The 14,928-nt window shown below is 44.9% G+C and overlaps 1 protein-coding gene across 6 annotated transcripts in view; it reads left to right on the top strand.

The window, feature by feature from the left end:
- Positions 1–14,928, top strand: part of LOC129712461 (rho GTPase-activating protein 32-like) — a 570,135-nt gene that overhangs the window by 499,567 nt on the left and 55,640 nt on the right. For all 6 annotated transcript variants that reach the window (XM_055660923.1, XM_055660920.1, XM_055660918.1 and 3 more), the window contains one exon: positions 3,274–3,419. In XM_055660923.1, the coding sequence (XP_055516898.1) occupies positions 3,274–3,419 (146 nt within the window). The remainder of the gene's footprint in view (positions 1–3,273; positions 3,420–14,928) is intronic.

The raw sequence follows: 14,928 nt of genomic DNA, 5'->3' as shown, positions 1-14,928 counted from the left end.
CCGCAGATTGCCATGTTAACATAGAAAATAGGTGCAGGAGGAGGCCCTTCGGCCCTTCGAGCCAGCACCGCCATTCATTGTGATCATGGCTGATCGTCCCCAATCAATAACCCGTGCCTGCCTTCTCCCCATATCCCTTGGTTCCACTCTATCTAACTCTCTCTCCCTGCCCTCTGTGGCAGGGTATGCCACAAATTCATACCTCTCTGCATGAAAAAGTTTTTTCTCACCTCAGTCTTAAATGGCTTCCCCTGTATTCTAAGACTGTGGCCCCTGGTTCTGGACTCGCCCAACATTGGGAAAATTTTTCCTGCATCTAGCTTGTCCAGTCCTTTTATAATTTTATATGTTCCTCTAAGATCCCCCTCATCCTTCTAAACTCCAGTGAATACAAGCCTAGTCTTTTCAATCTTTCCGCATATGACAGTCCCGCCATCCCAGGGAACAATCTCGCGAACCTAAGCTACAGTGCCTCAATCACAAGAATGTCATTCCTCAAATTTGGAGACCAAAACTGTACACAATACTCCAGATGTGGTCTCACCAGAGCCCTATACAACTGCAGAAGAACCTCTTTACTTCTTTAATCCTATACTGAAATCCTCTTGTTATGAAGGCCAACATTCCATTAGCTTTCTTCACTGCCTGCTGTACCTGCACGCCAACTTTCAATGACTGGTGTACAAGGACGCCCAGGTCTCACTGCACCTCCCCGTTACCTAACCTAACCCCATTGAGATAATAATTTGCGCCCTTGTTTTTGCTGCCAAAGTGGATAACCTCACATTTATCTATATTATACTGCATCTGCCACACATTTGCCCACTCACTCAACCTGTCCAGGTCACCCTGCAACCTCCTAACATCCTCTTCACAGTTCACACTGCCACCCAGCTGTGTCATCCGCAAACTTGGCAGTGTTGCTCCTAATTCCCTCTTCCAAATCATTAATATATATGGTAAACAGTTGCGGCCCCTACACCGAGCCTTGCGGCACTCCACTCGCCACTGCCTGCCATTCTGAAAAGGACCCGTTCACTCCTACTCTTTGCTTCCGGTCTGCTAACCAATTTTCTATCCATGTCAACACCCTACCAATACCATGTGCTCTAATTTTAGTCACCAGTCTCCCGTACGGGACCTTATCAAAGGTTTTCTGAAAGTCTAGATACACTACATCCACTGGCACCCCTTCATCCATTTTACTTGTCACATCTTCATAAAATTCCAGAAGATTAGTCACCCATGATTTCCCTTTCATAAATCCATGTTGACTTGGACTAATCCTTTTACTGCTATCCAAATGCCCCATTATTACCTCTTTAATAATTGACTCCAGCATCTTTCCCACCGCTGAAGTCAGGCTAACTGGTCTGTAATTCCCCGTTTTCTCTCGCGCTCCGTTCTTGAAAAGTGGGATAACTTTAGCTATCCTCCAATCCACAGGAACTGATCCTGAATCTATTGAACATTGGAAAATGATCATCAATGCGTCCACTATTTCTAGAGCCACCTCCCTGAGGACCCTGGGATGCAGACCATCAGGCCCCGGGGATTTATCATCCTTCAGTCAAATTAGCCTACCCAATACTATTTCTCGCCAAATGACAATTTCTTTCAGTTCCTCTACCCCCTTAGATCCTCTGTCCTCCAGTACATCTGGGAGATTGTGTCTTCCTTAGTGAAGACAGATCCGAAGTACCTGTTCAACTCTTCTGCCATTTCCTTGCTGCTTCCCATCTGGTCCCAGTGACTTATCCACTTCAAGATTTGCCATCTTCTCTAATATCTCTGTGCTAAAATTCTTAACAGATCCAGTGTCTCAAATATTTCCTCCACGATTAGTTTGAAATCCCGGTCAGCCTGAGAAATGACGGCAGATTTCTATCCATAAAAACATTAGTGAACCATGGGCTTTTATGACCAACAAACACATAGCTGGAGGAACTCAGCGGGTCAGATAGCATCTCTAGAGGGAATCGCACAGACGATCCTTCTTTAGAAAATTTTATGATAATCACGTGGCTCTGTGGCCACAGTTACAAATTATTTCCCTTTTTTGAAAATTCTGATTTCTGTGTTTTTTTTAAATCCAGGCCTTTTAATCACTAGTCTAACAAGTTAGCCACTTCGTGTAGGGAGAAACTGCAGATGTTGGTTTAAACCGAAGCCAGACACAAAAAACTGGAGTAACTCAGCAGGTCAGGAGAAAAGGTAAAGGTGACATTTCGGAGGCTGAAGAAGGATCTTGACCCGAAATGTCACCTCTTATTTTTCTCCAAAGATGCTGCCTGACCCACTGAGTTACTCCAGCATTTTGTGTTTGTCTTAAGTTAGCCACTTCACCAGCACTGCACCCTTAACATTCCCTTATCCATCACCTTGGTTTGAAAACTGTAGTGTAAATCACAGAATTTGTGGCATGAATGTAGTCAGGTTCAGCTTGGGCCAGCGACTGTCAGGTGGCAGGCCCCGTCTACTACGTAGCTGAGCAATGCAGGTGAGAATGGCCATGGTGAAGTAGGGAGAGGAGCTGGGAGTAGCGGGTTGGCAATTATGCTGTTTTTCAATTTTTGAGATGGAGTTTTAATTATATTTGCTGAATAATGTGTTATCTGAAATTTAAGCCATATCAACTAGCAAATAGCATCAATGGGGAAAGGGTTTTATCACAAATGTGTTCTTTAATGCGCATCAGCCATTTTTAAACCATATTGTCATCAATCAATACATGAATATTTTCCTACTCATCATGGAATGGAATTGTATTCTCCTGAGGAAATTTTCTGTTTTGGGCTGATCTATGCTGAGTCTCTTATTGGGAGGGGTATTTGACTGGTCATGGTTCTATCTTTCTGTGGGTGATGTTCTGTGATTTAATGACACCTGGGTCTGATTTCTCTTGCGAATAAGTCTATTATTGGGAGTGAAGAGGTGTGCTGTACAGCTGGGCACTCTGGTTTGGGTGGAGAGTAGTGTTTATAATATTTACTTGGTCACATACTTTAACTCACTCGTACTTGTTCACGCTTGTTTGCTAACTCACACGATACATTCACATTTGCACACTTAGTTTTTCTTGGACTAATGCTCTGACACACTCGGGCACTCACATGCTCAGTCACCCACTCTCGATCCGCTTAGTCACACTCACTCGATCAGTTAAACACACACTCGCTCAGTCACACTTGCTTAGTCACACTTGCTCACGTGCACTCTTTCTTGGAACAGCGTATTTCCATCTTAAACTGCCTGATTTGACTCTCTTCCCAGGTCCCGGCAGATCGAATCGGCTTGTTTCAGTGGCACTGCTGCCTTTATGGAGGTTCGGATACAGTCTGTGGTGGTGGAATTCATTCTCAATCATGTGGATGTCCTGTTCAGTTCCAAGCTTAGCTCCGTAATCCGGGAGGGTGCAGGTATGTCTCAATCCAGCCCATTGTAAAAAAACAGTGAGTCTCATTGCAGTCAGACCACTGTAAGCAGGCAAGCACATTGGGCATCATATGAAGGTGCATTGGCTTAGAAGGTTGCAGCATAAATGTGTGGGATGGCAGATAATACTTGAATGAAAGTTGGAGGTGATCTGATCAATGTTTTCAAGATGGGGAAAGAGTTTTTGGAGCTTGGTGAGAGCAGGATCAGGGCTTGTGTAAACGAGAGGCAGGGTATTACAAAACTGCTGCTGAGGAATATTTCTACATTCAAAGCATTCCAAGTCTTTGGATTTCTTCTAAAGATGTTAATTGGTGCTAGGTCAGTGCTAAACTGAATTTGAATCTGATAAATCTGTTTCTGACAACAATGTTATTGAACATGAAGTTGGCCACAGATCAACCATCTCAGTCAATGGTGAAATGAGCTTGAAGGACTCCTGTTTCCGTGGTTACATAGTTTAACACCTGCTCCTCATGATCACTATATTCACAACGGATTTTGCTCTGGAGTGGTTACGTTCTGCTTGATGAATAGTATTTTACAACAGCCAAGCCACCCTCCCCACAGGTACTTTCCCCTGCAACCACAGGAGATGTAACACCTATCACTATACCTTCCCCCTCACATCCATCCAGGAAGCTTAGCAGTTCTTCCAGGTGAGATAAAGGTTCACGTGCACCTCCTCTAACCTCATCAATTGCACTCTGTGTTTCTGATATGGCCTCTTGTATATTGGCAAGAACAAGTGTAGACTCGGCAAATGTTTTGTCGAACACCTGCGCTCGGATTGCCAAAGGCTGCTGGATCTCCCGGTTGCTAACTTTTTTAACTCCGCTTCCCATTCCCATATTGACCTTTGTTCTAATCCTCCTCCATTGCCAGAGTGAGGCCACATGCAAATTTGCAAAACGGCATGAACATTGAATTCCCCAATTTTAGGTCTACAATCTACAAACAGCCCTTCCACCCCTCCACTTCCCTTCTCCCTACCCTCCTCCACCTCTCTTCCTTGTGCCCCACCTGCACTCTCATTCCCCCTTTCCTTCCACCTATGTTCCTTCCTCTGGCTTCACAGTTCGTACCTCTTCTGTCCCTAACTCACACCGTTTGTCTTTTCATCTATGGCCTTGTTCTGCTTTTTGGCAGAGATGCTCCTGGCCCGCTGAGTTACTTCAGCACTCTCACTTTTTGTCCTACGAATAATACTGTTCTCTATTCCTGCAGAAAGCCTATGTTCAGGAACTTTGTGTGTTTATTTTGGGACGAGTATTTAACAAAAGTTATTTTATTTACTATATCTGAACATAATCAGTGTGTTTGCTGCCCTAATGTGATTCTGTTGTTCATTCCTTGGTCTATGATGCTCAGGAGCAGTTTGAGTCTGTGGAACATATTTCTACCACAGGACAAAATTGTTTCAAAGATTTGCAGGATTCAATGGTTTATCGTACAACCTTCTCTTCAGAGAGGGATCCATGTGAACAGCAGAGGAGCAGGACCTTTTGCCAAGCATGTCTGTGCTGACCATAATATCAAAGTAAACTAATCCTGATTGCCTGCCTCTGATCCATTTCCCACCATTCCCTCCATTTCACTCGCCTGTCTAAATGTCTCACCAACATATCCACCATGTTGTGCCTTGTGCATCTATTCTAAGATTACCCCCTTTCAACTTTAAGCTCTGCCCATTAGTAATTGACATGTTCACCCTGGGGCCTGTTTCTATGTTGAATCTTTCAATCAATTCAGTCAATCAATTTAATTTTCTTCAAGTGATCCAACATCTCCTCCTTGACATCAACATGCCCGAGAATATGAGCATACCTGCACTGATCTTACTATCCTCCATGTCCTTCTGGATAACTACCATGAAAAGTAATTGTTTAGTACCTAGCCCATATCCTCTTGCTCGTGGTCCCTGGTTTTTAATGTGTGCATAAAATGCATTACGTTTTTCCTTCATCTTCATTGCTATGAACATTGGCCATTTTATCCCCCTCATGATTCACTGTTTTGAGTTATTTCCTGTTTTCTTTATATTAAGTCAGTAATAATTTGGACCAGTGTTTGAGTCTGAGTTGTTAACTAGCCCTCCTTGATCTGCCTGCTCTGACCACATAATGGGCAGGAAATGGGCTGCTGATGGAAGCACTATCCCAAATTGAATGTAGATCGGAAGATTGTAACATTTATTTTGTTGTTCTCCTTTCACTGAGCTGCTACATTGGACAACCTTTGTCCATTAAACCATGTTGCTTTGACAACATTACACACTCGCCATCCCTTTGCTGTATTAATTTCAGCATTGTCCTATTAAATTAGTTCATCTATTGATCTATAACATATATATAACATATAACAATTACAGCACGGAAACAGGCCATCTCGGCCCTACAAGTCCGTGCCGAACATCTTTTTTCCCTTAGTCCCACCTGCCTGCACTCATACCATAACTCTCCATTCCCTTCTCATCCATATGCCTATCCAATTTATTTTTAAATTATACCAAACCAGCCTCCACCACCTCCACTGGAAGCTCATTCCACACCGCTACCACTCTCTGAGTAAAGAAGTTCCCCCTCATGTTACCCCTAAACTTCTGTCCCTTAATTCTGAATGTCCTCTTGTTTGAATCTTCCCTATTCTCAAAGGGAAAAGCTGATCCACATCAACTCTGTCTATTCCTCTCATCATTTTAAAGACCTCCATCAAGTCCCCCCCTTAACCTTCTGCGCTCCAGAGACCTAACTTATTCAACCTTTCTACTCAATGCTCTGATTTATAAAGGCTAGCATACCAAAAGCTTTCTTTACCACCCTATCTATATGAGATTCCACCTTCAAGGAACTATGCACGGTTTTATCCCTCCCAGACTAGATCCCTCTGTTTGTCATGCTGTAGCACCTCTTCAATTCACTCAATCTGCCATTTACAGCCCATGTACGGCCTCCTCTGGAGACTTTGGATCCTCTGTCCTGCCAAGGTGTAGCACCTCACATTTATCAGCATTAAACTCAATCTGCCATCTTTCAGCCCATTCTTCCAAATGGCCTAAATCACTCTGGAGACTTTGGAAATCCTCTTGCATTATCCACAGTTGAACACCCCCCTTCCATGAGGAACCTTGTCAAAGGCCTACTCAAGTCTGCATACTTACCCTCGTCAATTTCCCTAGTAACCTCTTCAAAAAATCAAGAAGATTAGTCCACACCTTCATCCAGATCATGCTGACTGTGCATGACAAATCCAATGCATAGGACCCAACATCGATCCCTATAATTGCTAGGCACCCCAATGGAACTAGTCAATCCTCGGGGACTCCAACCCGACATTTGAAATATTTCTGTCATAGCCCCGGCTATTTCTACACTAACTTCCCTCAATGTCCTAGGGAATATCTTATCAGGACCTGGAGACTTATCAACTTTTATATTTTTCCAAAAGTGTCAGTATTTCTTTTACTTTGAACCCACATAGTATCCATAACAGCCACTGGAATAGATCCCAACTACTCTACTAGTTTCCCTTTACCTCACATAATTCAATATCCTTTCCTGGGTGAATCCGAAGAAAATAAATTGTTTCAATATCTCCCCCATCTCTTTTGGCTCTGCAGATAGCTGTCCACTCTGTCTCTCCAATGGACCAATTTTATCCCTCGTTATCCTTTTGCTATTAATATAGCTGTAGAAACCCTTTGGATTTACTTTCACCTTACTTGCCAAAGCAACCTCATATCTTCTTTTAGCTTTCTAATTTATTTCTTAAACCTTTTTACCATGAACCTTCATTACTTCATGCAACCTTCCAATCTTTTTTTTCCGAACAAGATGTCCAATTACCCTTGAAAACCAGGGCTCTTTCTGTGGTTCAGGACTGAAGGTGGGATCAGACTATTTCTTCAGTAAAACACCATCTGCAAACTCTGGTATCATGTAAATAGCACAAACAAATAAAACTGAAGCAAATAAAGGCAAACAGAAGAACCAACCTTGGAGGAAGGAGAGAGAGATGGGAAAAACATACTAAATAATGTGACTTACCTGCAAGCCAGTCACGAAACCTGTTTGACCGGATTCCTTAATGACCTGACCCATTTAAATCCGATACCCGTTTAAATCTTTCCCATCCCATTAGTTCAAATGATAATTGTACCCACATCAGACAGTTTTGGAAGGTCAAAACACAAGTGGTGATACATCGTGCTAATACGGTGTTAATAGAGACATTTAACAAGCGCTGAACAGTAACGCCCCCACTGTCTCACGGGAAGCGGAGATTAAAAATTTTTTTTCACTGAATTAAAAAATCCGGATTACAAAACATGGGGGGCATTGTCCCTCACCTCTCAAAACAGGGGGACGCGCCTCGTTCCCCCCCCCCCCCCCCCCACCCCAGGATTTCCGCCCATGGTGGACACATTGGTGATAATTTTCCAGTGTTCTATAGATTTAGGATCAGTTCCTGTGGATTAGAGGGTAACTAATGTTATCCACATTTTAAGAAAGGTGGGAGAGAGAAAAGAGGGAATTATAGACCAGTTAGCCTGACATCGATGGTGGGGAAGATGCTGGAGTCAATTATAAAAGATGAAATTACGGCACAGTTGGATAGCAGGACCAGGATCGGTCCGAGTCAGCATGGATTTACGAAAGGGAAATCATGCTTGACTAATCTTCTGGAATTTTTGAGGCTGTAACTATGAAAATGGACAAGGGAGAGCCAGTGGATGTAGTGTACGTGGACTTTCAGAAAGCATTTGATAAGGTCCCACATAGGAGATTAGTGGGCAAAATTAGGGCACATGGTATTGAGGTAGTATGCTGATATGGATAGATAATTGGTTGGCAGACAGGAAACAAAGAGTAGGGATTAACGGGTCCTTTTTAGAATGCAAACAGTGTTTATTGTAGGTCAGCAGCTATTTACAATGTACATTAATGATTTAGATGAAGGGATTCAAAGTAACATGAGCAAATTTCCAGATGACACAAAGCTGGGTGGCAGTGTGAACTGTGAGGAGGATGCAGGGTGACTTAGACAGTTTGGGTGGGTGGGCAGATGCATGGCAGATGCAGTTTAATGTGGATAAATGTGAGGTTATCTACTTTGGTGGCAAAAATAGGAAGGCAGCTTATTATCTGAATGGTGTCAAGTTGGGAAAAGGAAGTACAATGAGATCTGGGGGCCCTTGTTCATCAGCCATTGAAAGTAAGCATGCAGATACAGCAGGCAGTGAAGAAAGCTAATGACATGTTTGCCTTCATAACAAAAGGTGTGTCAAGTATAGGAGCAAAGAGGTCCTTCTGCAGTTGTACAGGGCCCTAGTGAGACCACACCTGGAGTATTAACCGTATAACAATTACAGTACGGAAACCGGCCATCTCAACCCTTCTAGTCCGTGCCGAACACGTATTCTCCCCTAGTCCCATACACCTGCGTTCAGACCATAACCCTCCATTCCTTTCCCATCCACATAACTATCCAATTTATTTTTAAATGATAAAAACGAACCCGCCTCCACCACCTTCACTGGAAGCTCATTCCACACAGCCACCACTCCCTTAGTAAAGAAGTTCCCCCTTATGTTACCCCTAAACTTCTGTCCCTTAATTCTCAAGTTATGTCCCCTTGTTTGAATCTTCCCTACTCTCAGTGGGAAAAGCTTATCAACGTCAACTCTGTCTATCCCTCTCATCATTTTAAAGACCTCTACCAAGTCCCCCCTTAACTTTCTGCGCTCCAAAGAATAAAGCCCTAACTTGTTCAACCTTTCTCTGTAACTTAGTTGCTGAAATCCAGGCAACATTCTAGTAAATCTCCTCTGTACTCTCTCTATTTTGTTGACATCCTTCCTATAATTAGGCGACCAAAATTGTAAACCATACTCCAAAATTGGCCTCACCAATGCCTTGTACAATTTTAACATTACATCCCAACTTCTATACTCAATGCTCTGATTTATAAAGGCCAGCACACCAAAAGCTTTCTTTACCACCCTATCTACATGAGATCCCACTTTCAGGGAACTGTGCACAGTTATTCCCGGAACCCTCTGTTCACCTGCATTCTTCAATTCCCTACCATTTACCATGTACGTCCTATTTTGATTTGTCCTGCCAAGATGTAGCACCTCACACTTATCAGCATTAAACTCCATGGCCATCTTTCAGCCCACTCTTCCATCTGGCATAAATCTCTCTGTAGACTTTGAAAATCTACTTCATTATCCACAACCCCACCTATCTTAGTATCATCTGCATACTTATTACTCCAATTTACCACACCATCATCCAGATCATTAATGTACATGACAAACAACAGTGGACCCAACACAGATCCCTGTGGCACCTCACTAGTCACTGGCCTCCAACCTGACAAACAACCATCCACCCTTACTCTCTGGCATCTCCCATTCAGCCACTGTTGAATCCATCTTGCTACTCCACCATTAATACCCAACCATTGAACCTTCTTAACCAACCTTCCATGAGGAACCTTGTCAAAGGCCTTACTGAAGTCCATATATACAACATCCACTGCTTTACCCTCATCAATTTCCCGAGTAACCTCTTCAAAAAATTCAAGAAGATTAGTCAAACATGACCTTCCAGGCACAAATCCATGTTGACTGTTCCTAATCAGACCCTGTTTATCCAGATGCTTATATATATTATCTCTAAGCATCCTTTCCATTAATTTGCCCACCACTGACGTCAAACTAACAGGACCTGGAGACTTATCCACTTTTATATTTATCAAAAGTGTCAGTACTTCCCCTTCTTTGATCCTCATAGTTTCCGTTTCCCTCTCACATAATTCAATATCCTTCTCCTTGGTGAATACCGAAGAAAGGAAATTGTTCAATATCTCCCCCATCTCTTTTGGCTCTGCAGATAGCTGTCCACTCTGACTCTCTAATGGGCCAACTTTATCCCTTGTTATCCTTTTGCTATTAATATAGCTGTAGAAACCCTTTGGATTTACTTTCACCTTACTTGCCAAAGCAACCTCATATCTTCTTTTTGCTTTTCTAATTTCTTTCTTAAGATTCTTTCTACATTCTTTATATTCCTCAAGCACCCCATTTACTCCATGCTGCCTATAATTATTGTAGATCTCTCTCTTTTTCCGAACCAAGTGTCCAATTTCCCTTGAAAACCATGGCTCTTTCCAATTTTTATTATTTCCTTTCAACCGAACAGGGACATAAAGATTCTGTACTCTTAAAATTTCACCTTTAAATGTCCTCCATTTCTCTTCCACATCTTTCCCATAAAACAAACTGTCCCAATTTACTCCTTTTAAATCCTTTCGCATCTCCTCAAAGTTAGCCTTTCTCCAATCAAAAATCTCAACCCTAGGTCCAGTTCTGACCCTCTCCATAATTATATTGAAACTAATGGTATTGTGTTCACTGGTCCCAAACTGTTCCCCAACACATACCTCTGCCACCTGACCCGTCTCATTTCCTAACAGGAGGTCCAGCACTGCCCCTTCTCTAGTAGGTACTTCTATGTATTGCTGCAAAAAACTATCCTGCACACATTTTACAAAATCCAACCCATCCAGCCCATTTACAGAATGTGTTTCCCAGTCTATGTGTGGAAAATTGAAATCTCCCACAATCACTACCTTGTGCTTACTACTAATATCTGCAATCTCCTTACATATTTGCTCTTCCAATTCTCGCTCCCCATTTGGCGGTCTATAATACACCCCTATAAGTGTTGCTACCCCTTTCCCATTTCTCAGTTCCACCCAAATAGCCTCCCTAGACGAGCCCTCTAATCTATCCTGCCAAAGCACTGCTGTAATACCTGATAAGCAATGCAACACCTCCACCTCTTGCCCCTCCAATTCTATCACACCGGAAGCAACAAAATCCTGGAATATTTAGTTTCCAATCACAGCCCTCCTGCAACCATGTTTCACTGATCGCCACAAGATCATACTTCCAGGTGTCAATCCAGGCTCCAAATTCATCCACCTTTCTTACAATGCTACTAGCATTAAAATATACACATTTAAGAAACCCACCCTCTCTTATTCTCTGTTTATTGTCTTTTTCTTCTCTCTCCCTTTTGGGTCAGAGTGCTACCATTCTCTGCCTCCTGCCTCACACACTGACTGCTAGCTTTCCCAATTCGAGTCCCTCCCCCCAACCATACTAGTTTAAAGTCTCCCCAGTAGCCTTTGCAAATCTCCCCGCCAGGATATTGGTCCCCCTCGAGTTCAAGTGCAACCCGTCCTTTCTGTACAGGTCGCACCTTCCCCAAAAGAGGTCGCAATGATCCAGAAACCTGAATCCATACCCACTGCACCAGTCCCTCATCCACTCATTTATCCTCCACCTCGCTCCATTCCTACTCTCACTGTCGCGTGGCACAGGCAGTAATCCTGAGATTGTTATCTTTCCAGTCCTTCTCCTTAATTCTCTACCTAACTCCCTAAATTCTTCTTTCAGGACCTCTTCTCATTTTTTACCTATGTCGTTGGTACCTATATGCACCACAACCTCAGGCTCCTCTCCCTCCCATTTCAGGATTTCTTGGACACGTTCAGACACATCTCTGACCCTGGCACCAGGGAGGCAAACTACCATCCGGGTATCCTGTCTACGTCCACAGAATCGTCTATCCGACCCCCTGACTATAGAGTCCCCTATTACAATTGCCCTCCCCTTCTTTTCCTTACCCTTCTGAGCAACAGGACCGGTCTTTGTGCCAGAGGCCCGGCCGCTGTCGCTGCCCCCAGGTAGGCTGTCTCCCCCACCCTTACTCAAGCATGAGTACTTATTTTCAAGGTGTACAGCCACCCGGGTACTCACCAGTCCCTGCCTCTGCCCGTTGCCCTTCCTAACTGTGACCCAGTTTTCTGTCTCCCATGGTCTTGGAGTGACCACCTCCCTGTAACTCCTTTCTATGACCTCCTCGCTCTCCCTGAGCAGACAGAGGTCATCGAGTTGCTGCTCCAGGTTCCTAACACGGTCCCTTAGTAGCCCCATCTCGACGCACCTGGTGCAGATGTGGACGTCTGGAGAGCTTGTGTGCAGTTTGGTCTCCAAATTTGAGAAAGGACATTCTTACTATTGAGGGAATGGCAGGTTAATTCCATGGGATGGTGGGACTGTCATATGTTGATAGAATAGAGCGGCTGGGCTTGTATACTCTGGAATTTAGAAGGATGAGAGAGGGTCTTATTGAAACATATAAGATTATTAAGGGATTGGGCACATTAGAGGCAGGAAACATGTTCCCGATTTTGAGGGAGTCCAGAACTAGGGGCCACCATTTAAGAATAAGGAGTAAGCCACATAGAACAGAGATTTGGAAAAACATTTTCACCCGGAGAATTGTGAATCTGTGGAATTCGCTGCCTCAGAAGGCAATGGAGGCTAATTTTCTGGATGCTTTCAAGAGAGAGTTAGATAGAGCTCTTAAAGATAGCGGACTTGGGGGATATGGTTGGAATGCGGGAATGGGGTACTGATTATGGATGATCAGCCATGATCACAGTGAATGGCACCTATTGTCTATTGCCTATGCTGCAAGATGCACTGAGTGATGTCGACTGGAATATGTTCGAAGCAAGTTCCAGTGACGTCAGTGAGTTCGCGGAAGCAGTCACGGACTTCATCGCAACAGTAACCGACAACATCGTCCCCACGGTAAGGGTAAGCACCTTTCCGAACCAAAAACCCTGGGTAGACAGGTCTGTTCGTGTGGCCCTGAATGCTCGCACCGCTGCCTACAACTCGGGCCTGGCATCAGGAAACATGGACGTCTACAAGGCAGAGTCCTACCGACTGCGAAGGGCGGTGAAGGACGCAAAGAGAAGGTACAGGGACAAGATGGAGTTACAGATGGAGCAGCAGGACACCAGAAGCCTGTGGCAGGGGTTACGATTGTAACCAACTACCGAAGCTCCCCTCCCTCATCCGCATGTGCCAGCACCTCCCTAGCTGACGACCTGAACTCCTTTTATGCTCGTTTCGAGAGGGGCAACACAACCCCAGGTCTGCCGACTATCGACAATACCCCGCCAGCGGGCTGACTACCGAAGCTGAAGGGAGGAATGTGCACACATTCTCGCTGTCCGAGCACGACGTGAGGAGGGCTCTGACACGGGTGAACACGAGAAAAGCTGTAGGCCCCGATGGCATCTCGGGGCGAGTACTCAAGTCCTGTGCTACGCAGCTAGCTCCAGTGCTCACTACATTATTCAACATCTCCCTGGACAAGTCCGTGGTCCCTACCTGCTTCAAAAAATCCATCATTGTACCGGTACCAAACAATGCCTCCCCAGCCTGCCTGAATGACTACCGTCCGGTGGCCCTGACCTCGGTAGTCATGAAATGCTTTGAGAGGCTGGTGAAGAATCACATCTGCGCCTTCCTCCCTCGGAACATGGACCCGTTGCAGTTCGCATATCGTCCGAACAGATCCACGGACGATGCGGTCTCCCAGGTCTTGCACACCGCTCTCTCCCATCTGGACAGCCAGAAGGGGGGCTACGTGAGGATGCTGTTCATAGACTACAGTTCAGCCTTCAACACGATAGTCCCCACCAGACTGGCCGGGAAGCTACTGGAATTGGGACTCAACACCTCCCTGTGTGCCTGGGTCCTGGACTTTCTCACCGCCAGGCCCCAGGTAGTCAAGATGGGAGGGAATACGTCGGAGACCCTCACCCTGAGCACAGGATCGCCCCAGGGTTGCGTCCTCAGCCCCCTATTGTACTCCCTGTACACACATGACTGTGTGGCTAAGTTCAGCTCCAATTCAATAATTAAGTTTGCTGATGACACTGTGGTGGTGGGCCTGATCTCAGACAACGATGAGAAGGCCTACCGGGAGGAGGTGGCTGATCTAGCACATTGGTGCCAGGATAACAGCCTCCTTTTGAACATCAAAAAAACGAAGGAGCTGATCATGGACTTTAGGAGGGCACATCATCCGAGGATGTACATTCCATTGAGGATAAATGGGGATCCTGTGGATAGGGTGAACTGTTTTAAATATCTGGGAGTCCACATCTCCGAGGATATGACATGGGCATCACACGCCTCAGCACTCGTGAGTAAGGCAAGGCAGCGCCTTTACCACCTCAGGCAATTGAGGAAATTCAGAGTGTCTCCGAGGATCCTCCAGTGCTTCTACGCAGCGGCGGTGGAAAGCATCTTGTCCGGGAACATTACCATCTGGTTTGGGAATTGCTCTGCCAAGGACAAGAAGGCTCTGCAGAGAGTAGTGCGTTCGGCCGAACGCACTATGGGAACTTCACTCGCCCCCCTGCAGGAACTATACAACAGGAGGTGCAACTCCAGAGCAAATAAAATCATGGGAGACCCCTTCCACCCCTGCAACGGACTGTTCCAGCTGCTACGGTCAGGCAAACGCCTCCGTTGCCATGCGGTGAGAACGGAGAGGTTGAGAAGGAGTTTCTTCCCAGAGGCAATTCGGACTGTAAACGCCTATCTCACCAGGG

The sequence above is a fragment of the Leucoraja erinacea genome, chromosome 32, assembly GCF_028641065.1.
Source record: "Leucoraja erinacea ecotype New England chromosome 32, Leri_hhj_1, whole genome shotgun sequence".
Taxonomy (NCBI): Eukaryota; Metazoa; Chordata; class Chondrichthyes; order Rajiformes; family Rajidae; genus Leucoraja; species Leucoraja erinaceus.
This window is presented reverse-complemented; position numbering and strand designations above follow the sequence as displayed.